Here is a 23,894-nt window from a genome sequence, read left to right as displayed (position 1 = left end):
TAAATATAGAAGGAAAGTGGAAAAATTTGCAAACCTTTTAAAGATAAACCAACAGTAGACCGACTTGTCAAAAATTGATCTGAGAATATACGATAATTTCTAAAAAAGAATTGAAAAACAGCTGATTTATTTTCAATGTATATGCATTTTAATAACAAAGTGGTATTCAGCAAATGACCATGAATGGTTACAGTCCTTAATAAACCAAACAAAAAGCAATCCAATTGTACACGGAATCCGGAAACTACCTTAATAATGTTTGTGAAAGGGCTCACGCCAAATAATATTACCCTGGACGTTAGCACTACCTTGAGACAGATTGAAATAAGGCTGTAAGGGTCCCAGGGCTTGTCTGTATCCTTACTCGATGATGAAGAAGGATGATATCTGACAAAAAGAGACAACAATATACAGAAGGGGAACAATAAAAGGGATAAGTTTCTTATTCTGAATATGCCAAATTTGACTGCTATGATCTATGGATGAGAAGCGAACTATTGAACAAATCTTATTTATTTTTCCAGTATTTTTACCATATGATGACCAAATCATGTCATGTTTAATACCTTTAGGAACCGCCATCGGTGTGAACAACATCATCCAAAATCAGCACACCTAGCAGTTTATTTGCATGTTGAAAGTTGCGTTGTACAATGCTTGATTTTTTCTCAGACAGTCGTTACTTTACGCCAAAATATATTATATTTTACTCTGCTATTTTGGTATATTGAAAAGAATTTTCACTGTTGAAAGAATTGGCTCCTTCCTTTTTGACTACAATGGCAAGAGTGTTGACTACAATGGCAAGAGTGGTTGGCAAAAAAATTATCATATCGTTTATTTATCACAACAAATTTCTCTATGACGCGAACGAAAATAAGTAGTAACAGGAATAACAAATTATACAAAATTTTATTATACTAAATATACAGAATAAAAATGGCACAATAAATTCAAATATTATGATAGTGTAAATGTTTTGTGTCTCATCATGCGGCACTTTCCACATTGTAGTCAACTAGATTAAAAATTGTATTAAATTAGTTAACAAATATTTACGACGAATAAAGGGGATTGCAGAAAAAGTGTGATATTATTAATTCTCTTCATCACTTAAAGTGATGACATATACATTCTTGTGTTCCTAATTATTGGAAAAACTGACGAATGAAACAGCAGATATAAAAATTTACGAAACTGGTACCGGGTCTGAAGAAATCGTATTGTCAATTAAACATCCCTGCAAGTGAATAAGCCTAATTGAACAGAATAATAGCTTACCGCTGAAAATGCTCAGATCTTTTTGCTTTTTTTTGCTCACTAAACCAACGATGGAGGCGGCAAATCTCCTATTTGACCCCGGGCGCCAAATTTCCTCGGTACGCCACTGCTCTAGATTATTCAATTTTGAGCCGTTTGATAGTTAGGTGATGATAACAACCGAGTTATGATCATTCAAAATTATGGCAGAAAAATATTACGTGTGTGGCTTCAGATTTTAGATTCACACCCGAAGTGGAATAAGTTGTTTTCAATGCCAAACATATTTTTCAAAGTCAAAGCAATTAATTATCCATGTTATGCTTTTTAATTTGCCATTCGAAGAGTTAATTCGAATGTAAACAGCCTGTTTTGAGACTATTATCAAGTCAGTCAGTCGGCTATCAAGGCTTTCGATAACCAGATTTTTCGTGACTTGTTCACACTAGGTGTCTTCCGGTCCTCTCGCATATTGTGCGATAACTCTTTCGACTATTTGAATGATAGTATTACTCGAAATCACTAGACCGGTTTACAAGAGAACACGGTAGCTTTTTTGCATATCTGAAAATTCAAAAATAGCGGTCTATTAAGGATCGAAAAAAATATGCGTTATTTACATGAAAATTAACTATTTATAGCCCTTCGATTCGGCTGATTTGTAGAATTTTCTCCGCCGTTGTTATGTGTTCGGCGTACTTTGCTGAACACTGATGTAATTACTCTTGCTTGAAACTAAACTCACACTGCGAACGGTACACATAACTAAACCATCTCGCATCAGAACTACTCACAGTGCGGATTGATTCAATACTGTAGCAATTTGTGTGTTTGCGAAAGGGTTTCTATTCACGTAATTTCGTTGCAGGTTGCAGGTTTCTGGCAAATGGGAAAATTCTAACGGCTAGAAAAATAGGAACATACAACATTTGATTGTGAATCATGTTTGGTTGGCGTACTTCAACGAAAAAAACTGTCATAATGCTCCAAGGAGTTTTTTTTTCTGGCTTTTAGAAAGGCCTAATCGTGGAATTTTCTCCGATATTGAACACTTGGTGCATTTTACTCGATCGACAAGTAGCTGAATGTTGGCTCTCAAGATAACCGATTAATTAAGTCACTTCGATGCTTCACAATATTGATGCCATTTCTCTCGGAGGTGCAATGCAGGATCAGTATAATATTCTTCCTTCATTTGAAATTGAAATCTTGGACTAAAGGCTTAATTCTGTATCTGGCACTAAGTTTGTAACTTTATTCAGGAGCAGAATTATACATACTGAAACTGAGCTCTGGACTTGAACCAACCGAAATAATGAGCCTGAACTTAGCGAGGTACCTTTTGCCGATGATAACTCAAATAGGTGAAAAGTTTATTGCTAATTAGTTATGAAATTTTGATTTCATTGCTTGATTATTTGTTATTTTTTGAATACATTGCTAAGTTCATATGAAGTTAACGAAGCACCTCTCCCAAATATGCTTGAAAACAAATCGAAACCCAGTGGATAGTTTGTTTTTAATTAGTTACGATGGGTACCAAATTGAAAATTACCGTAAATAATTAGTAACTTATTAGCAACAAACTATCCACTGGGTTTTGATTTGTTTCCAAGCTTTTTTAGAATGGGTGCTTCGTAAACTACCGTAACTAGATAGCAACAAATTTTCACCTATTTGCGTTATAATCGGTGAGAGGCGCTTTGCTAAGTTCATGTTCATACCGAAATGAGGTGCTTAATACTATGTTCACACCTGCAGAAAATAACACGTTTTAACGGTAGTAATATAAAGTTAAAACCTAACTGTTCACACTTGTATTATGTTATACGCATGACATATTGCTTGTTTATAAACAACACTTGTTACGAAGATAAATTACTGTGGAACTTTACTGGATTCCGGAATTCTCATAGAATAGTTTGTAGTTCTTCGGAATAGGAAAATCTACAGTGGAAAAATTGAAGATTGCATTCCCAATTTCAAGAAGCATGACACATTTCACAATGTGTCGAAAAATTGGTAAAAATATTATGTCAATCGCTTCAATTTTTCCACTTCTTCACTCAGAAAGTTTTCTTCTACGTATTAAAAAGTCGTTTTCGCCGTTTGTTGGTTTTAAACGTTTATATCACGTAAGTTGTCAACGTTTCGAAGGGAATTTGCTTCGAAACTTTGGCCATTTACGCGAAATAAATATTTTCAGCAATAAATGACCAAAAAAGTCATGTCTTTAAACATAAAAACAAGCATGGTTGTACAAGTTTCTTGTTTTGTTTTGTCATGGCTACTCTGATGAAAAACTGTTTCGATAAAAGCTTGTCAATTAGCAGCCCTTACACGAGACAATATTATTGTCAATACAAGGAGTATTGACAATACTTTTGATCGTATAATGGAAACTTAATTGGATTGACGAAAATTTTGTCAATAAATCAAAACTGCCCATCAATCCGACAATACTTTCTCTCCAGAGAGAAACTGTTAAATATGTGCAATGGCCTCTTCTCTCAATATTTTAATATTCATTTGCAATATTTAAAGCACCAAACACTTGAATTTCTCGAAAAACTCGGACTCTAGTTATCAAACCAATTGGATTGATGGTATTGACAATACTTTGGATTGACAATAATATTGTCACGTGTAAGGGCAGCTATTGACATAGTCGAAAAATGACGGAAAATGCTAGCAGGGTTGTGCTTGACTGATCATTATATCATGTTATTTTGGGAAAACATGTTTTGATGTGACGTTTCTGAATATGGAATAACACGGAAGAAAAACATGTTATTTCGCTTAAAACATGAAATCAGAGTTAAAACTCGTTTTAACTCGTAATGTGAACGTGGTATAAGATGCACTTGCTCTATTTCCTGCTCAGTCGACTGAGCTTGAACTAACGAAGTATATCACACAGAAATAAAAACTTGATTTTGAATTATTTGTGATTAAGTCATACAACTGTAAATTTTATCATAAGTTGCTAATTATACTCAAGACGCAATGTAGCAAAAATTATGTCGATAAGTTCGATACAATAAGAGATATTCCCGATCAAAAACTGATCACTCTCACAGAGGGTAAATTTTTTAAAAGGCACTCCATAGTAAAGTAATTAAGCACCGACACATATGCAGTTTTTCGATTGTTATGTGTTTTCTCGCATTAATTCCGCCTTTTTGTATGTGAATGCTTAGTGACGCGAATATTCAACCTGAGCCTTTTCCGATATCAGCAACAGTTTTGTATTAATTAGCACTACCAGTACTGAACCAGTGTCATCTATTTCCATCAATATTCAGCATACAGTAGCATTTTTATAAAATACATTCAACACCAAAAACAAAGATTGCTGAATAAAATGACAAGTAGCGTAGGTCAAAATACGAATTAGGTTTGCTTTCGACGAATTTCGCGCCAAGTCGTATTCGCAATTGGCAAAACACCAATTTTTCGAAAAATAACATCGTACAAAAAATTGATGTGCTAGTGATATCCACAAAATTAGTTAAATTTTTGAATGAAAATACTGGGGAGTAGATGTTTTTATAGACCTCAATATTTCTGTTCGATTTCTTTTTTATTTTTTTGAGTTTTTGGTAGTAATCAAAATTACGATTTTTCACAAGAAAATCCGCCATTTCGTTACTGTAAAACTTCCTCAAAGTAACAACCAACGAAAGGAAAAACGTTGAGGTCTGGTATTTTACGTGTAGGAAGTGTGTGCAAAATTTGAAAAAAATGGGACAGCAGTTTTTGAAAGACGATGGACACGGACTTTCAAAACCTGCTTTCGAGAAAAACGAGTTGAAAGTTTTTTTGTCTATAAAATCGAAGGAAACAATATTTTACTCTCGGAGCCCGTTGGATCTCCAACATTTTCAAAAAATCATATCTTTTCTTTTATATTCTGTTATAATGAAACATTTCAAGATTGTTTTGTCAAGTCAATCGGAGCAGAAAAGAGATAAGCGAAGATAAAGGCCTATAACTTGCTGAGTTTTGTTCCGATATGCCTGAAAATAGGGTCTAACACTTTTGAAAAATAAATTATTATTTTCTTTATATTTTCTTATAGTAAAACATTTGAAGAATTTTCTGTGACATTTTCAAGCCCATCGGAACGAAACTCTGGAAGTTATGGACCTTCATCTTTGCTTATCTCATATTGCGAAGAAGAAAGAAATAGGCACACATGCCCAAGATTTCTGCTTCTACTGACTTGAAAACTTGACAAAACATTCTTGAAATGTTTCGTTATAAATTATGAAAGAAAAAATAAGATTTTTTGAAAATGTTAGACCCTACGGACTCCCTGGAGTAATAAATTGTTTTCATTCCTTTTATAGATAAAAAAAAATTTAAACGCTATTTTCTCGAAAGCAGGTTTTGAAAGTCCGTGTCCATTGTCATTAAAAAACTACTGCACCAATTTTTTCAAATTTCGCACACACTTTCTACATATAAAAAAACCAGACCCCAACGTTTTCCTTTTCATTGTTTGTTACTTTGGGAAGGTTTAACAGCTACAAAATGGCGAATTTTTTCGTGAAAAATCGTAGTTTTCACTTTGAACAACCACCAAAAACTTAAAAAAAAATCAAACAGAAACGTTGAGGTCTAGAAAAACTTCTACTCTAACTATGCTGCATTCATTTGTTCACTTCTGATTAGTCTACGCTGAGATACAGCGGATGATCATGATTTTTAAGAAGTTCTCAAAAATACCTCTTCACCGACTTATTTCTCAATATTTTTCAACGAAATTTTCAACAAAAAAATTACAAAATATTGTTCGAATGATGCTTTTTATAATGCAAAACATTTGAATTTATTTTGTTGAACGATAATACTGGAAAATATTCGCAAAAATGATGATTTTTTTCATCGTTTAGACTCTAACCGCACCCCAGATTTTAAATTTTTAAGGTCAATTTTTTTCAGTGTAGGTGTGATAAGATTTTGTTTTGTATTTTCATTCAAAAACTTAACTGATTTTGTGAAAATCAAAAGCAGAATATTTTTTTGTAAGATTAAGAGTCATATTTCGACAAAAAACTATTTGGAAAAAAATTGTTAAAAAAGTTTGACCTTATTCAAAACATAAATTTTGAAAAAAAAACTATGCCACTTTTAAAATTTGTCAAGTGGAATTCTTGTTTGAAAAACCTGCTTCCAGGTTACCATCAAAACTAAAAAAGCAAGCCTTGAACATTAACCAACAGAGGTTTCACAGTGTGTGTATGTATCAAATCGTAGTACATCAAATCAAAATTTTCAAGGCTTGCTTTGCTACCGCACGGACGGGTATGGTTTCGCTGGTTTGCATTTGCATAGTTCCGGACAGATGCACTCGACTGGGAAACCCGTCAATGATTGGCAAAACGGCCGCTGGTTGTTCGATTGTTCAACCCGAACTTTTCAAGTGAAGTTGAATGGAATTCGAACAGTACCAACTTATTACTGAACATCAATCATGCAGCTCTCTCTCTCTCTCGCTCTACCGTACTGGAGGCTAGATCAGGGAGCCACGAAACAATCGACATTATTCAATTTTCCGCTAGTGCACCGGTTGACGCCGCCCGGTTGATCGATCGAACAGCAGTTTCAATCCATGTCGATCCAAGCCCGAACCAGCATGAAAAACAAAACAGTGCTCAGCGAGCGGGTATTCGGAGTTCTGTTTGCCGCACTCAATTCCGAAAGCGGTATTGCATGCACGTAACTCGCTAAAGTATCCATTGGTACACTGCATTGATGCATTTCCTTACCGAGGACGATCATCCATTAAAATTGTAACACAACCACCGGTCGATGGGAACCTGAACCTGCACTAGTGAATTAACTGGAACCTCTCTAGGTTCAGTACGGTATATCCAATTTATTTTAGCATTATGCTCGAATGCAGTTCGACATGGTGTCTTCCGTGGAGGTTCAGCAAAAAAAAAAAGAGCAGAAAAGAAATCGATTCAATTAAGAGTTTTGAAAGATTCCAACGACGTCCGTTTGCCTTTTTCGATGCAGCAGTCTTCCTCTAAACTAGCGACTGTCGAGTTATGAGAATGAGTTTCGTCACTTGAAGGATCGTCGGAATCACCGCTGGATTTCCATATTTCTATTGTAGGAAAAATAAACAACATCACTCACCCACTGCATTGTGACACTTTGTGGATTATTATTCAGCCACCTTCGACCAAAGCCGCAGCCTAGCAACCCAGCACCTAATCACAGCAACGCGATTCAAAGCAGAGCGTTTGTTTTTTTTTTTCACAAGTATTCTGTCTTCGTTTGACTACTTTGACACTTTTGTTCACACTAGATCCACTGCTCTTTTTATTTTATTTTTTCCTTTTCGTTTCCCGAGACAGTAATGACCAATCCGGTCAGGTCAGGCACATTCCAGCACACAGCACAACACAAAACCGTTTGAACCACCCAATGGTATAAAACTGAAGTCCGTCGAAACTCCCGGAAAGTCGCGTCTACTCGCGTCGGATGTCGTTACCAGACTGATCACTGGCGGATGGTAAGTCTCGAGAAAATTTTCGGCGTCCCGAGATTGTGTCTTCTCCCATCACCTTTGACTGCTTGGGTGGTGCTGCGAGGTACAACGCACTCGCAGCCACCATTCAGTTAAGCTATTCTCTCCGGTTTGTAGCTAACACGTGGGATTGCTGTTGCCCCAAGAGCTGATCGCGCGAGAGTCGAAACAGAGGATCAATCGATGTTTTTTTTGTTGTTGTTGCGATGTTTTCTGGCTTGTGCTCTCGTTTCAGCTGTTTTATGGTAGAATCAAGGCTCATTATTTTCACCTTTGGATCGTATCTACCGCAGCTGCGATGGCGGTGGTGGCGACGACGACGGCGACTGAGGCAGCGGCAGCGTTTGTTTTGGTTGTCCGTTTCGCTGATCGTCATTATGATGAGGTGTGATGTAAAGTTTAGCGCACTTGATTTTTTTCTTCTTCTTTATATTTCATTGGATACTTTGTTGCTGCCGCTGTGCAGACATTGCAGATTAGAAGAGACAATTAGTTTTCTTCGGCTAATGCAATTTAGTTCAACATTGACTCGTTTAGCGGTTTATTGGGTACTATTTAAGGAATAATGTTAATCAATGGTTTGATGAGTACAATTTAAATTACTGATTCCACCCAGTACGGTGCCCTTTTTTATCTTCACTCGAAATTAATTTTTACTATTTAGATAAATGGATCTCTCTGCCATAATTACGACAAAAGACTTCGAAGCTTAGAGATTGTCTATCCACATTTATGGCATTGGCAGATCGGGAATGTCATTTCTGACAAGTAATTTCCTTTTAGATGATGATTTCGATGTAATTTATAAAATTATGAGTTAAAAGGGTAATGTCACTTCCTAGTTATGGCACTGCCGGACTCATGTGTAAAAGCCCTTCAGAGAAAGGCAAATTGGCTATGCAATCAGCTTTCAGTCGAGCGTCGGTAAGTCTTAGACATTATTAGATTCGGTTCATGCAATGATAGAAAAAAATGTGTGTAAATGTGTATGCAAATTTGTTACATATTATATTACCTTGCAATTTACAACAGACATCACCGTGACTACGCGGTGGCTTAAATGGTTGCTATTACACTGCAAAAAAAGTTAATGTACAGCTGATAACTTCGACCTGTCACCACTGACCTGGTTATTCAAATAGAATGTGTATTTTGCATTAACTGGTCGAAAAATCGGCAACTTTAAATACTTTTTGAGGTAGGGCCACGTCTTTCTTTACTATGCTCACCTAGGCGCATTTTCGAAATTTCACAGCACGAAAGTGTAACGAAATTAGTCCAGATTTGATTTCCTAATAACTTTTTCCATGTTTTAGTATTTTCTCTAACTCTTTCACGAAACGAATGGAAGAAGGTGTAAGATTGTTGTTAATACCACGTTTATTACGTAAATATAGTTTAAATAGTAAAAAATAGGTCCAAACTGGAAATATCAAAATCAACCGGGGGCTTTGTTCAATAACCTAATTTTAGGTAAAGTGGCTCTAAATAATTTCTGTTAGACTCGTGCAAAAAAATACTTAAAGATTAGTTAATGCCTACTCAATGGTAAGTTATATTTAGTCTACAGTTGAGCCGTATTGACTCAATTCCAGGTTGATACGGTTTACTTAATTTAAGCCTATTGAACGAAACTCTCGCTGTTGGGTGGTTTTGCTCTTTGTATTTTGACAACAATGGAAGGAGCATATGAAAAAAAAGGTTCAAAAGATCTCAAAATTAAGTAAAAAGAATGATGATTCGGTAAATGTGTGATAATCCATAAACGGAGACACATCGAGTGCGCAGGTTTCCGTTTGCGTAAAGACAGTGAAAACTACACCCGGCATTATTCAACTGGTGCTTCAGTCAATGGCTAATATGAGGTTCTGTTCGCCAAGCCGAAAAACAGAACGCAGAAAAACAACACCTAGTTTTCCTGTGAACATACCTGCTGTTGGACGTTCGTAGCGTGAGTTTCGCTTCAAACAAGAACGATTGCGTCATCCAGCTGCTGGTCGTTTACAATGGAGAAAAAGAAAACGAAAAGTGGACAACGATGGGGAACATTATACAAACATTATAGCCGTTCTAATGGTGTTATCTTATTAAATGTTATCTCCAGAACTATTAAGATTACTTCTTTGCAAATCGGAGGTAAAACACGTCAGTTTAGCGCTAATCTGGAATAATTTGATTGGCTTTGTGCACTTTTCGCTGTGCGAAATGCGTTCGAGAAAAATGATCCGAACAGTGTTTCTTATCGTATAGAATTCCACAATTTGGTCCTTCTGAAAGTTAGAAATGAATCCCGTACTGCATCTTGATAGTTTCTTTCACTGAAATGTGCTAATCCGAAATAAAATAATCGGCATCAAAATTTTATATGTTGCTATTTTTGTGGTCGTTGGGACCGTCCATTTGTGAAAAAAGCTATTAACGATATTACGTAATAAGAAAACTCTTTATTAAAATTATTTCAGTTTTTGAATCAACTGGCACTGTGAGCAGTTCGAGCGATTGCGTCATCCAGCTGCTGGTCGTTTACATTGGAGAAAAAGAAAACGAAAAGTGGACAACGAGAACATTATACAAAATCAGCCATTCTAATGATTCTAAATGTTGTCTTAAGAACTATAAGGATTACTTCTTTGCAAATCGTAGGTAAACATCATCCATTTAATGCTAATCTAGAATAATTTGATTAGCTTTGTGCACTTTTTGCGGTGCGAATTTGGCAGCATTTGGCTGCTTCGCACTCGAGAGAAATGCACTGAGCAGCTTTCAATGCAGTAGAGAATATCAGCTTATTCTGAAAACCTATTATATTTGCATAATTTTTGTAAAACGAAATTCATGTACCGAAACATCGGTTATTTCTAATGATTACCGTAAGTTTCCGCCAAAAAATTACCGAACAACGGAATAAAATTGGCACATTTTTGAGCCCGAATTGGAAGATTTATTCACGATTTTCTTTGACGGTTGGAAATTTTTTAAGCTCGGAATTTTAGAATTGGTACTTTTGTTTGAATTTCATTCTATGAATATCTTATATGAGTTTATTTTGCTCTAAAATATCTTGATCTATAAACTAGAGAGATTTATTAGCCTATTTAAAAAGTTCGCTACTCACCACATTCTTTCTTGCGAAAAAAAGTCTTTAAATTGACATTTTAAAAAAGCAAAGTCAAAGTCTTGGCATTACATTCCTTTTGTGGAATTTGGCCTTTCTGTTTCAACAGACTTCGCAGCCGATTCTTAGCGTACAGAATCATTGCATGGCTAGTACTATGGGTGCTACTGACGCTAAGAATCCTTCCAGGTCGGGGTTCGAACATACGACAACTGGCTTGTAAGACTAGCGTCCTATGCATTGAACCACCAACCCGGGACAAATTTTTTGATTTGTTCTAGGCAGACGAATCCTTATGAAATTCACGAATCTTGTATATGACTTTTATTTGAATGTAATTTTGAGAAAACCAGCTCAGTCATCTCTTTTCTCATTTTCACTTTTGCATATCACCCTGTAATTCTGGAACCGCAAGTTGGATCCAAATGAAATTCAGGAACTTTGTATGGCACCGTAAGAGTGTAGCTATTGGAAACATTTTATTGAGGGGTTTGTCAGTGGAAACCTTGATAAGGATCCGTAACGTTGGCATTGAAATTACTCTTGAACTTTTGTCTTGTAGCAATAATGCCCCTGGGTTAGACAGGATTCAATTAAACTTGAAAAGCATGCATGATCTTGAAAAAAATGCGTATGTAAATGTTCCAAAAATTCTGGGGATGTGTTTCCATTTTGATAAAAAAAATTCCGGATTACTTACACTCGCTAAATTTTGTGTATATGATTATCCTATCCCAAGCGTCATATTCTAGCAGTGGTTCATCGAAAAAAAGTGTTTCCAAATCAACGATTTGTATTTTAGCCTTGTTAAGACGTAAAACCGTCTTATTTAACGGGGAAAACTGATTGGAAATTGAATTAGTCCTAGACACAGGTAGATGTGATGATGACTCATTTCGTATACCGAGCAAATCGTTTTCCGATGTCACTGTTCCATCGATCAGCCCCGCCAATATTTGCATCAAATGGATTCCAACATTGCAGAGAGATTTTCCATCTCACGCAAATGGTAAGGAATCGATGCATATTCAGTATACATTCTTCAATTTTGTATAAACAATAAATTTTTTTTTTGCGATCTTACCAAAACTCCAGTTTGCGTCCAATGTTCTATTTCTTACCTGTTCTGGCATCACTGTACCAATTCAGTGTCTGGCGCAGTTGACAGTTGGTGTGACTGTTCAAGATCCGGATAAAATCGACGGTAATTATTGATTGGAGCAACGTGGACCGGAATGGCGATTATCTATATTTATTCCGCAAGTAATACTGTAAATTCAATTATACATTTCTTTATTAAAATACCTTTATTAATTAGCGCAAGAAGCAAATACGTTCGATCGTTAGCGAAACATAACATTCCGAGAGAAGTGAAATTTTAGGAAGACTAAATGTAAGCAAATGAATTGAAAAGATATCTTACTTATAAACTTGAATAAAATGAACTTTTTAGCTTTGAGTTACTGAGAAACGAATCACAATTCCGAAGAACCTTCATACCATCCCTCCGAATACTTACCAGTCGTATGAAAATACTTAGTTTTCGGAAACAGCCAATTATACTCTTAGGACATGGAATGATATTATACACATCTGAATATTTTTCCGATTGACACTGCTTCATAAAAAAACTAATGATAAGAACAGAAATATCATCTATACCCAAACAGTTACTATTACATATAAGACGTTTTTTTTGTTTTATATGTCGAATTCTTTAGGGATAAGATGGAAAATGCTCATCTATGAATATTACAAGAAATGTTACAGACGGTATTTATGAAAACAAGATGATAGATTGTCTGGATGAATGAAACCCAATTTAAAACTACATTGAATGATTTAAATATACTTCTGCAACAGGTTGTCAAGCCGAAATACTTCACTTATTTGAAGGATTTTTAATAATGTTCGCATTTGCACCCTCTCAATCTGCTACTAACGCCGAAAACGATAGCACTCATTCGACGGTGTTCTATTGGAGGGGTGGCATGCGATAAGAACTTGTGAGCAGTTAGTTATCTCTTCTTCTGATGGCCTGGATCGCAAGAGATCCTAAATATTGACTCTGAGTAAAAGTTGTACACTGACCAGATAGGCAACGGATTAAGGCTACTGGATTCCCTGTTAGACAATATCCAAAAGTTCAAGCACTGAAAATTGCCTCTCTTCGAGATAAACTGTGATTTGGTTTTGGAAATTAATTTACTGAGATTGCTTTTTGCTGATTAAATCTTTAATTTTTAGTTTTATTAAACAAAATCACTTCAGCAAAGTTCCACGCTTCGCACAGTTCATTTCGAAACCTCTGGGAATCTTTCGATTAAGTATGTTTTTTCTCAGTTAGGCAATCATCAATCATTGCTGGGGATGGGGGAACTGCATTTCATTGCTACAGTTTCGGTTCCAATTTTTCTCGTCTGCCTATCGGCTGCGAGCACGCTCTCGCATGTAAGATGAAAAGATTAGAACATTCCGATCTGATGAAAAAAAAAACAAAACCACCCGACATGATGAGGAATGCAGCCCGTCATCGGCATCCAAAAACGTGTGGCAGGAAAATACCGCAACTTTGGGCGGCTCTCGAAGAAACGATTCGGTTTTTTTTTGCTGCTGGGAGATTTCGTTTTGGCTTGAGGGGGTCCATTCATTAGCAGAGGAGTGTTTTAATTTAGTGTTTTCATTTTACATAACTGTATATGGTGGAAATTTGAGATGCGGTGGTTTCGATATCCATGGAGTTAAAGCGCGGGATTCAATGCGTTTGAATTTTTTTCGGGTTCGGTGCCAAAACTAGGGCTACAGGCCTATAGTAAAATTTGAAAATAAATTTAAACCTGTAATATCTTAAAATACTTCTGGAAGAAGGGTGGCAACGGTTCTGATTAGTAAAAGTTAGTTTTATATCAGAGACAATTTTTCATAATCGAAATTATTTTCTTTACAATATTTACTAGCTTAAGATTTGTCTGTAGAAAAATTCTGATTTTATACCGATAGCAATGTTTACAATGCTCTAATGATTATTTTTTAGCATTTTACATTGCTTAGAGCCCAGATAAATTTCACGTCCTGCCGGCGACATTCGAATCCCGCGTCAACGCATAAAGTGCGAAATCTTGAACTTCACGCGAGAAGATCAACAAATCTACGAACACCGGCCGACACCGATTTCGGCGTTGAATACGCATCGAATTAATGTCTTTTTGATAGGCGAATCTCCATCACAAGATGGTGCGTGTTTTATTTTGTGGTTTCTTATTTGAGTTTGCATTCCATCAGTTGGAATTCCGGAAGAAAGCGACAGTGATATAATTGCTGTTTACCAACTCTCGAACCGGTGGACACACATTTACACAACATTAGTCAAGTGAATCTTCAAAAGTTGGTTTTCACTTTCTGGTCCCTTCTCACGACAACGATGATGACGGAGATGACGACTTGGACTTGGGCTTGGGTTTGGGTGTGTTTCTATCCGTGCGGTGTGTGTCTCCTCGGAGCGAAACGAACGATGCAAAACTAACGAGACGAGCATCCCATCGGTGGATGATTGGGCGTAAAAGGTTCAGCTTATAGCATTTGTGCGTGGCTGGATGAGAACTGACCTCCCGGAGGTCTCTCGCGGCTTTCGGTTGAAGGTTGAACATTTTTGAACGACGGTCTGCCAAGCCGCAAAGATTAGCTGCGGTTTTCAGGTGTGCAAAGCTGATACTCTTCGAGTGGTTATTTTATGCTTTTGCTCGAAGCACATCGACAAATTGCAATCTCATCACCGAGCCTGTCAGTAAAATGTGTGTACACACGCCAACCGACCGGCGGCCTGATCGGAAGCTGCAATGTTACGTCAGATTTGATTACGTCTGTGTGATGTCGCTGATGACCATCATGCATTTGGTGGGATTCAGGTCACACATAGTTGACGAGGTCTTGGCTGAGGGCATGTCTTCCCTTGCTCTGTGGTATGCAAACTATGCAATCAAATTTGAAACCACTTACAGAAGATTTTGTTTGGTAAAACAACGCAATTAACTTATTGCTGTGTTTTGGAATTAGCTTTAGTTTCTTTTTGGGACTTTTCCTCGCCTGTATTAAACTCCCGTGAGAACTGAATAGTGATATAAAGACTTTCCCAGAAAGTATGGACGCAACCAAAAACCGTTCCCATTTCGCAAAGGTTCAGAATCTGTCAATTTTTATGGTTGCGTCCTATTGTTTACAGTCTTCTCTAACCACTTGTGCAGTTGTTTATTCGTTTTCATTAGTTTGTTTCGAAATGCGTGGACTTTCAGCAGAACAACGTCGAAAAATTGTGTACAAATGGTGCACAAAACGCGGACTGTCACTGAGAAAGATAGCAAAAATGGAAGGTAAGTAAGTGAAAAAGCCGTACGAAATGCAATCAGGAAGTTCGGTGAGGATAACACCTTTGAGGATAAACCGAAAACGGGTCGAAAAAGAGGTCCTGCTAACCCTAAGTTGGATAAACGTATACTGAAGGCGTTCGAGCAAAAGAAGGAGGTTTCAGTTTCAGCGGAGCGCGAGCAGTATTTCCGTAAGTTCCAGGATCATCCATAGTTTTGGTCTTCGATAGCTAATGTATTATTCTTGAGCGATAATGTAGGCGATAATGATCATTTACTAATCAAAGTTTCTATGAACAACAGCTGATTTATTACTAATTCAGTCAAATTTATGTGATTTGAAGAGAATTTTACTACTGTTTACCAATAGTGACAAATAACAGATAACCGATAGCAACTATGGCCATGCTTTGATGTCGTCGAGTTGCCAGAATATTTATTTTTCAACATTTCTAAACTGCCACCACGAAACAAAAAAATGGGCTTAGCCAACTATTTTGTGAACCGACAAAAATTGATGCGTTTGTAATGTAGGAGTATTACCGACGACACGACCTGCCACTCGTCTATCGAAACTGTATCGCAAATTTAACTACCCCTCAGTAACTGGTAATGTCAAAACGAAATTTCTTGAAAAAAATTTGAAACTGGCAACACAAGTTGATGAATTATTGATTTGAAATAACAGTTACCATAACCTTGGTTACTGTTTTTTGAAGACATGAAGAATGTAAACAAAACATGCTCCGAATCATTTGCCGATCGGGAATGATGATATCACGGAAATTGAAAATTCCTTGACATTCTCGAAAATAAGATCGGCTTATCGAGGTAAGTTTCAAGTGGTTCAAAGTTGTACAAAAAAAAAAAATCTATTGTAAAGTATATATAAAAATAGATTTAATACGCGCTATACATTTAGGTATAGCGGTATTCTATAGCACGGAACAAATAAAAGCTTAACTGAGACGGGGCATGCCATTGATCCTTTCACATAAAACGGAGATCCTAAATGCAACTGGCCCGCTGGAAGGTTTCGATGTATTTTTTTTACTTTTACGCAATCACGGAAAGGAAGGTACTATTTCAATAGAATAGAAAGGACCGTCCAGGTGTGGAGTATTGTTATATGCTGAAGATGGTTGAATTAAAAAAATCAATGATAAAACCTCAGGAACTTGTAATTAAATTATCACCGGCATGTACATTCTGAACTCAGAAATGGTATTGATAGAACTGCATAGCATCCGGTAAGCGTGTAGTTCATCAAATGTATTAGAACACCTCTTGAGCTGTTTTTGGAGTGGTACCGAGGACACAAAATGTAAATGGAACAGCTCCGTCACGTTCTTTGGTGTGCTGAAGTCGACGAAGTAAAGGCGAGTTTTGTGAAACCTGAGCTTGTGTACGACAAAGGAAATTTCAAAAAAAGTTGTAGAACACGAAATGATCACTTAATACATTTTCTTCATAAAAACTGACGCATTAGAAATCGCACGATTGATGTATTGTGGGACACGTGATGGGTATCTTGTTAAATAATACAAATACATTTCGAAATTTTCCTTTTGTATTTTTTTAAATTTCTTATGGTTATGGATTCAAAATTTAAAACCATTTGCAACTCCCGTCTTGGAGGCTCCACTATTGCCTTTAACTACATGTCGACTGGGTTGCGTTTCAAACGCGTGCAATGAAAAGTCAACGGGCTTTTCTTGTTCAAATAATTATGCCTGAAACGCTAAAATATTGATTATTTCTCTACTTATAAACTAAAGTGATTTACAACTGTTCTGTTAAATTTGCTTCCATGTTTCTTTGGTATTGTTTGTTTATTTATTCTGCGGCTCCTTGGTAACTTTTTCATAGCAACTTAAACAGTGTTGCTGAAGAAATTTTTTTTATCATTACCAAGGGGTCGCTATATTTTTGGTAACTGGCGGTGAACCGCTAGCAGACAATTTTAGTATTGATTTTTCCTCGGAGTGTCTGGTCGTGTCGTCGGTATTACTATTAGAATTTGGCCATTCCTATTACACTCATGCAGCATTGTGCGAAATGTCATCGAGCGGGCGCGAGCAAATTACATTTGATCAAAGTAAACCTGCCAAATCATCCCATCGTTTTGTATCGCTTCACCTGACGTTTGCTGTCTAGTACCCAAGTAACAATTTTTGTTACGCTAACTTGTTTGTGACTAGTTTGCAACCAGATATTTGAGTGATTGTTACTAACATCTAACCACTTGCATGACTCAAAAAGCGCAGTTTCTACTAGTTGTTAAGTTGGCTAAAAATATGTTGTCGTTACGTTGTTATGCCATACTGAAATAACTTATCTTTTCATAACTTGAAAATAACTTGTTTCCAAGTAAACTAGTTGAAACTTAGTCACCATCGACATTATAAACATTGAATGAATCCAGAATACTTTTCTATCATCAATAAAAAAGCAGAAGAGTACGTTAAGTCACAAACTTGATACAAGGTACAAATTTCATAACGATCCAAAAATTGTCGAGTGGAATTAAATTTTACTCAACTGTTTTTTATGCGCCTTCAATCAGAATCTGTTTATGAAGATATAAAAAATAAACAACAAAATAACCCTATGTTCAGAATGCTCAAAATTATTCCAAGTAGAGTGATTTCTCATCATTTTAAATTCATATATCATGAGAACTATAATATTATCACATTCGATGTTCAATCCCTATATTATTTTCTTCGTGTTTATGACAGTGCATAGAACAAAATTGACTATTCTGCCTTTCACTATTTTCGGCAAAAAGTAGTTTTGAAGAAAGTAATATCCTGGTTTTATTTACGTTTCATACACTTCTTGAGACTTCATATTGTGTTCGCCATATTCAAGCCAACAAAGGCGGTTTTGTTTGCATTTTAGTTATCATAACGTTGGGAAAACTTAACGATAACTACTTGAATTAATGAAGAAATTATATGTTATAATCTTATAATATCTAAGTTATTGCTATATCAATTCACAGTAACGATTCACATATACGTTAACGTATTTATGATGGTTTCGCAACGGAAAATAAACCTTTTTTCAACTAGTAGCTAAAAACATAGCTGTGATTAAAGATATGTTAGAATCAAGTAACGATAACTTACAAATGATAGTTAGTTTAATGTTTACGTTATAAAGAAACACTGCTGTCACCTTGTTTTAACCAATATAACATAAAAAAACATGTTCGTGCTCTTGTTGCAATACAGTTGGATTAAGTGGTATCAAAACTAGTTATGGGTTGCTACTATTGAAGTCAAATAAACTTATTTTCAACTAGTGGCTAGAAGCATTGTTGTGATTGAAAATATGTTAGGATTAAGTGACGAAAGCTTATAAATTATATTTAATTCAATATGACACAAAGATGTTATGATTGGAAACCTAAATAACTATTTCGTAACTAGTCATGTTATGCTGTCACATTGCTGTCACCATGTTTTAACCAGTATAACATAAAACACATATTCGTGCTCTTGTTGCAACATAGTTTGGACTTTGTCGTATCAGAACTAGTTGCGGATTGCTACTTGGGTAGCATCCTTCTTCTGACGTAACTCACGAGAGACTGAAGCTTTGGCACCAATTTCGCATTGATTTGTGTACTTTCACAGTCTCATCAGAGTGCTTATGTCGCTTGCTGCTTCTAAAACCAGCGTCTTGTAAATAAAGTTCGATTTTGGAAATTTCACGTTCACTCTCGTTTACCTCATAAGAACTTCGGAGGTGCAATTCACAATTTGTACAATTGATTACGTTTGGAAGTTTCCTCTTACAAGTCATTAGTTTCAATTGTGGTTTTCTTAAGGATTGCTTGAGGCAAAATTTTGTAATTCTGATGACACTCAATATTTATTTCCCTTTAGTGTCAAAGTAGCGTTTCTTCTTCGTCTCTAAACTGTTCACGTGGTTTAATTTTAGCACCCTAGTGTTTCCAGGAAATCGTTGCTAAAACGCTCATTCGATGATTGATTGTCCGTAATCAAGTTCCTCTAATTATTCTCTTCTTACTGGCTGGTACATCACCTCCCATCCACAATCAAGCCGAGCAATTTCGCAAAGCGTGGTGTTTTTGTGTTAACTTCATAATATGCCAACTTTTTTTTGCGTTTCGGCATAATCACAATCGGAGAGTTCAAATCGACGCTGCCTTCCAGTGCTGCATCTTCCAATTACTTATCAAACGCAAACAGCTAACCTATCATCAATGGATGTGTATGATGGTAGATCAGTCAGTCCGGGTGCAGCAAAAAAGGACTCAAATTGCGTTAAAAGTTCAGAGCTCCAAATCCGGTCGACAAGCAGCAGCACTATTTTGTACCGAAAAACTGCCTCTCCGCCCTGACCCAGGCTGCTGGCACACCAGTGAAGAAAGCAGTGCCGTAACTGGACCCCAAGCGTTCCCCAGTCTGCGTCTGGTAGCGGAGGGAGCCTTGTCTGATGATGCCTGCCAGGGTGCGATTGTGGTGCTCGTTGGATGCGTTGTTACGTAACACACACATGCGCACGTTTCTTCACAAGGGTGCCGCAATACCGGACAAAATGCGGATTTGTCCAATTCATATCCAATCCAAAACTGGTTGGGCCGCCCCAACCTCCGGCAGACAAACGATTTTTGAATTACCCAAATAGCTTTAAATCATCTCTCTTACGCATGATGCGTGCTTTTGTCCTCGCAAATCGATTTTGTGTTGAATTTAGTAAATTGAGGCCACGCTGTAGAACAACTAGTACCTCGGTTAGTTGAGCGACAGATGGAACAACGGAATGGTCACATACACTGTCATGTGCACAATAAAAGAAAGAAAGTGTTCCAGAGAAGGGCAGAACCACCGTTCGGGAGACGATAACAAATTGCGTCGTTTCTCGACTCAGAGTTAAATCAATACTTGACGACAAGGATGAAGAAGATGACGCACCCCTGAAGCCTGCAGTGCATGTCATTAAGTCATAAGACACTCGAACAAACCGCGGCATGCTTCAGAGAGCTCGAGGTGTGCCGCATCATTGATGACCAAAAGTCTTTACATCAATCACTTTCAATTTCTCGCTAACTGAAGATTTTGAATCGAAATCCCGCAAATTTATATCCATACATCCAATCAATCGTACAAAAGTCGCGGTAACAGCAAACGATTGTGTGGCTTGCGGCAAACCCATCGGTCGGCAGGTCAGGTTGAGGACGAGTGGCGCGCGTCTCGGATCGTTTTGACACGGCACGGTAATGTTATTCCGGCGATGTCGGCACCCTCACCTGTACGGTTCCAACTGCGCAGTTTGCCGCAAAACGCCCGGGAGCTGTGCAGGCGCTTTGATCGAGGGGAAAAGCGCGATTTACTTGCCTAAAGTGTGAGTTGATTCGATTTGATCAATTTTGCGCCTGATTCAAGCAGGATCTTGTCCGATAACGATCGATTTTCTCCGCCGTAACACAATCCGCACGAGATGTTCAGTACAATCATCGGAATCAGCGTCGGTCCACTTGGAATGGCTTGATTGAAGTGATGGCGATCTTCAAATAGGCCAAACTGTAAACACCGTGTGTGTGAGTCGATGGCTTCGGAATGCAAAGAATGTTGTGCTTATACGGAGGAGTGGTGTCTCTGTGTTTTGAAAATTGGATTGGACATGGTCCTTACGTCTGCTAACTTTGACTAATTAAGTGCCAACAAAATTGGAAATGGATGTTAATGTAAATCATACTCCTTTGTGAATTGATTAAACAACAGTACTCCAGTCCCGGGAAGCTGTAACCGTGGCTAATGCAGTGGTACCACAAACAAATGTACTGACTAGACAGTAAGAAGGATTTCTGCTGCATATTACGGTCCTCCTGAGAATATCTATGCTAAACTGGCAGCCCTGCTGAGTTCCCACCACCATATATGCAATAGAAATGTCAAACTTATCTTTTGGTTCTTCGGTTACTATTAGGTTTTGCACGATGACGACACAAATGAACTGACGATGAATCGCGTTCATCTTTGACAGCTGCCGTGTGTTTGCTTTGTTTTGCGACTGCACATTAAAAATCGAAAAATGACGAAAAAGTGCCTGTTGAAAACGTGTTCCACAGTGAAAAGAACTAAAATGATTGCCCTGTATTCGTTTCCAGCATCAAGGAGCGATATTTTTCTAAATCGGTTTAGTGTGAGGCGACTTGCAATTTTTAAATTCAAACGATGAACCTCTGATGAACTGATTAAACTGTAAACAAATACACGTCGACGGTCAAAAAAAGTTCATTCTGTCCATTTTGTGAGGTTATGTCATGTTCGTGTAAAACCTAGTAGGAAAGATACGAATGTTTTTCGTGTAGATAAAGAAATCTTAAGAAAAACCAAGTGCTTTCTACTTTCGCTGCGATTTTTGGTGTGAACACCGAACATCCAGCAGGCCGGCGAGTTGTGGAAATGACTTATACTCATCAAGATCCTCATTTTGCTTCTCGATGTCTACACTTACGAAGTGGCACTCGAGAGAGAGGTAAAGTTACATATTACATGCGTAATTACATTGAATTCATCTGTTCTATTGTCTTTATTGGTGTCAATATTCGAACCACGATGGTCAACATCTAGTCCTGTCCACTGCTCATTTCAATAGCGAACGTAAAATTTTTCAAGATTGCATTTGAAAAGACTACATCAGACTCTAAGGCCGATGTTTGGATCGAGAGCGGATGAACAATGAAATCATCTTGATATAGAAAACATTCGAACAGGGAATGTTGTAAAATTAGGTTTTCGTAATAAGGAATTATATTCAAGCTTCACAAATAATTCGAAAAAGAAGAGCCATCTGGAAACGAATAGACACAAAGCAAAAATTTTCGATAAACATTTGTTTTAACGTGAATGCGTCTTACATCACTATAGGACGCCTTTTCAAAATTCACTCTGTACCAGACTGAGCAAAACATAATATCACTTGTTGTATTCAAGAAAATACACATACATTTTTCGTTATACTATTGAAAATACGTTCAGCAATTTACGCTAAAATTTTCGTTAGTATGAGATAACCACAAATCACTCAGAATTGAAGTTGTCTAAAATGTTTGGTATGAACGAGCATTAAGGTGGAATCCAGTGCCAAAATAAGATGCGCAAAATTTCAACCGCATGAATTGAACGAATCATCGTACAAAGCGTATCGTGCAAAACCGACACAAAGAGTTATGGTTTTTTTTAAAGTGATTGAGTATTGTGGGCTTACGTCACGTTTTGTTCGCTAGTAAAACAGGCACTAACAATGTATGGTTATAAACCATGAGTAATTGAGAATGCCTTAATCATAATCTTAATTATGCCTGAAAAAATTACGCACCGTTGTGCACAGTATGAACTTTCGCACAAAACGGAATCTATAGATATGGGCTCTGTCACATTTTTCGGTTCAGTCAATGCATGGATGAATGAACAATCAACTGCTCGGTTTGCAATATGTGGGTATGCCAAATATGCCAAACATATTCTCGTTTTCTGCACACCGCGTTCATTTGGGCGAGTGTTCACTGACATGAGGTGTTAGAAAAAATTGTTTCCTTCTATCGTGTGTTATCCTATTTGATACTGAAGTTATTCTAATTATATGTATTTTATTTAGCCCCAATTTTAATCTGTGTTTGTCGTTCGCGGGAGTTTTCGGGTACAGTTTCATTTTCAGGGAGCCAATGTTATTCGTATTCACGTCAATCCGGTTATGTCTCTAACATTACCCACCCGACTTATAACTCCATCAATCAAATCAAGCAGATTGATTCTAAATGTATGGCATTTAACATTCAATTGGTTTTACAATTGCAATCGAATTGACAGACAAGTGCGTATGAACTGATCGAAATACTTCAGCAGATTTTACACATAACTCTCATGTAGTTTTTTTTTATACCTAATGCATGAAAATGTGTTATTGACATGTCATTTTTTGATTATAAGAATAATTTGCTAAATCTATTTACCAAGGTCCCATTTCGGTTTTGTACCGAAAATAAGGTCCTGTAAACACCAACCTCCACACATACTTAAAACCGATTTGGCATGGTAAAAATGAGATCGGCAACATTTTTTTTTACATTTTACTGGTTCAGTTATTCATATGCTCTTTTCCGAAATTCGTTAAGATTATATTCTGATATCTCGGTAAAGGGCATCTTATTGCCAAAGTTAGGCATCACCATTATCCGTTGATTGTTCAAATGGCCATATGAGCTAGTGACAGTTTCGCTTTGTTTACTTGTCGATTATTATAACGTGATTTTCTTTAGATTTTAAATTCTGTTCGAAAGTCGAAGGTTCCGAGTATATTTTTAATACAAAGAGTTGAGTGATAAACGTGGAAGCCGCTTTATAATTAATAGAAGCTAAAGTAAACAAAGAGAAACTGTCACTTGCTCTTACGACCTTTTGGAAAATCAACCGAAAAACGGCTGAGCTTGTCAGTAAATAACAAATACACCGAACTCAGCGAATGCCTTTGCGGAATCTTCGAACAGCGAGTTTGCTTTTGCCGAAGAACGTTTGTCATTTACTGTCACTTTCTAGTGCAATCGGGAGAATATCCAAATTGTGTGAGGGAAAAC

At 37.0% G+C, this 23,894-nt stretch overlaps 1 protein-coding gene across 1 annotated transcript in view; it reads right to left on the bottom strand.

Annotated features, from left to right (window-relative positions):
* Positions 1-7,783, bottom strand: part of LOC131426255 (putative mediator of RNA polymerase II transcription subunit 12) — a 44,080-nt gene extending 36,297 nt beyond the window's left edge. Inside the window, exon 1 of the mRNA XM_058588854.1 lies at positions 7,411-7,783. Coding sequence (XP_058444837.1) covers positions 7,411-7,419 — 9 coding nt within the window. The 5' untranslated portion in view covers positions 7,420-7,783. The remainder of the gene's footprint in view (positions 1-7,410) is intronic.
* Positions 7,784-23,894: the final 16,111 nt, after the last annotated feature.

The sequence above is a fragment of the Malaya genurostris genome, chromosome 1, assembly GCF_030247185.1.
Source record: "Malaya genurostris strain Urasoe2022 chromosome 1, Malgen_1.1, whole genome shotgun sequence".
In the NCBI taxonomy this organism is placed as follows: domain Eukaryota; kingdom Metazoa; phylum Arthropoda; class Insecta; order Diptera; family Culicidae; genus Malaya; species Malaya genurostris.
The sequence above is the reverse complement of the archived record's forward strand: the minus strand, read 5'-3'. Positions and strand labels throughout refer to the sequence as shown.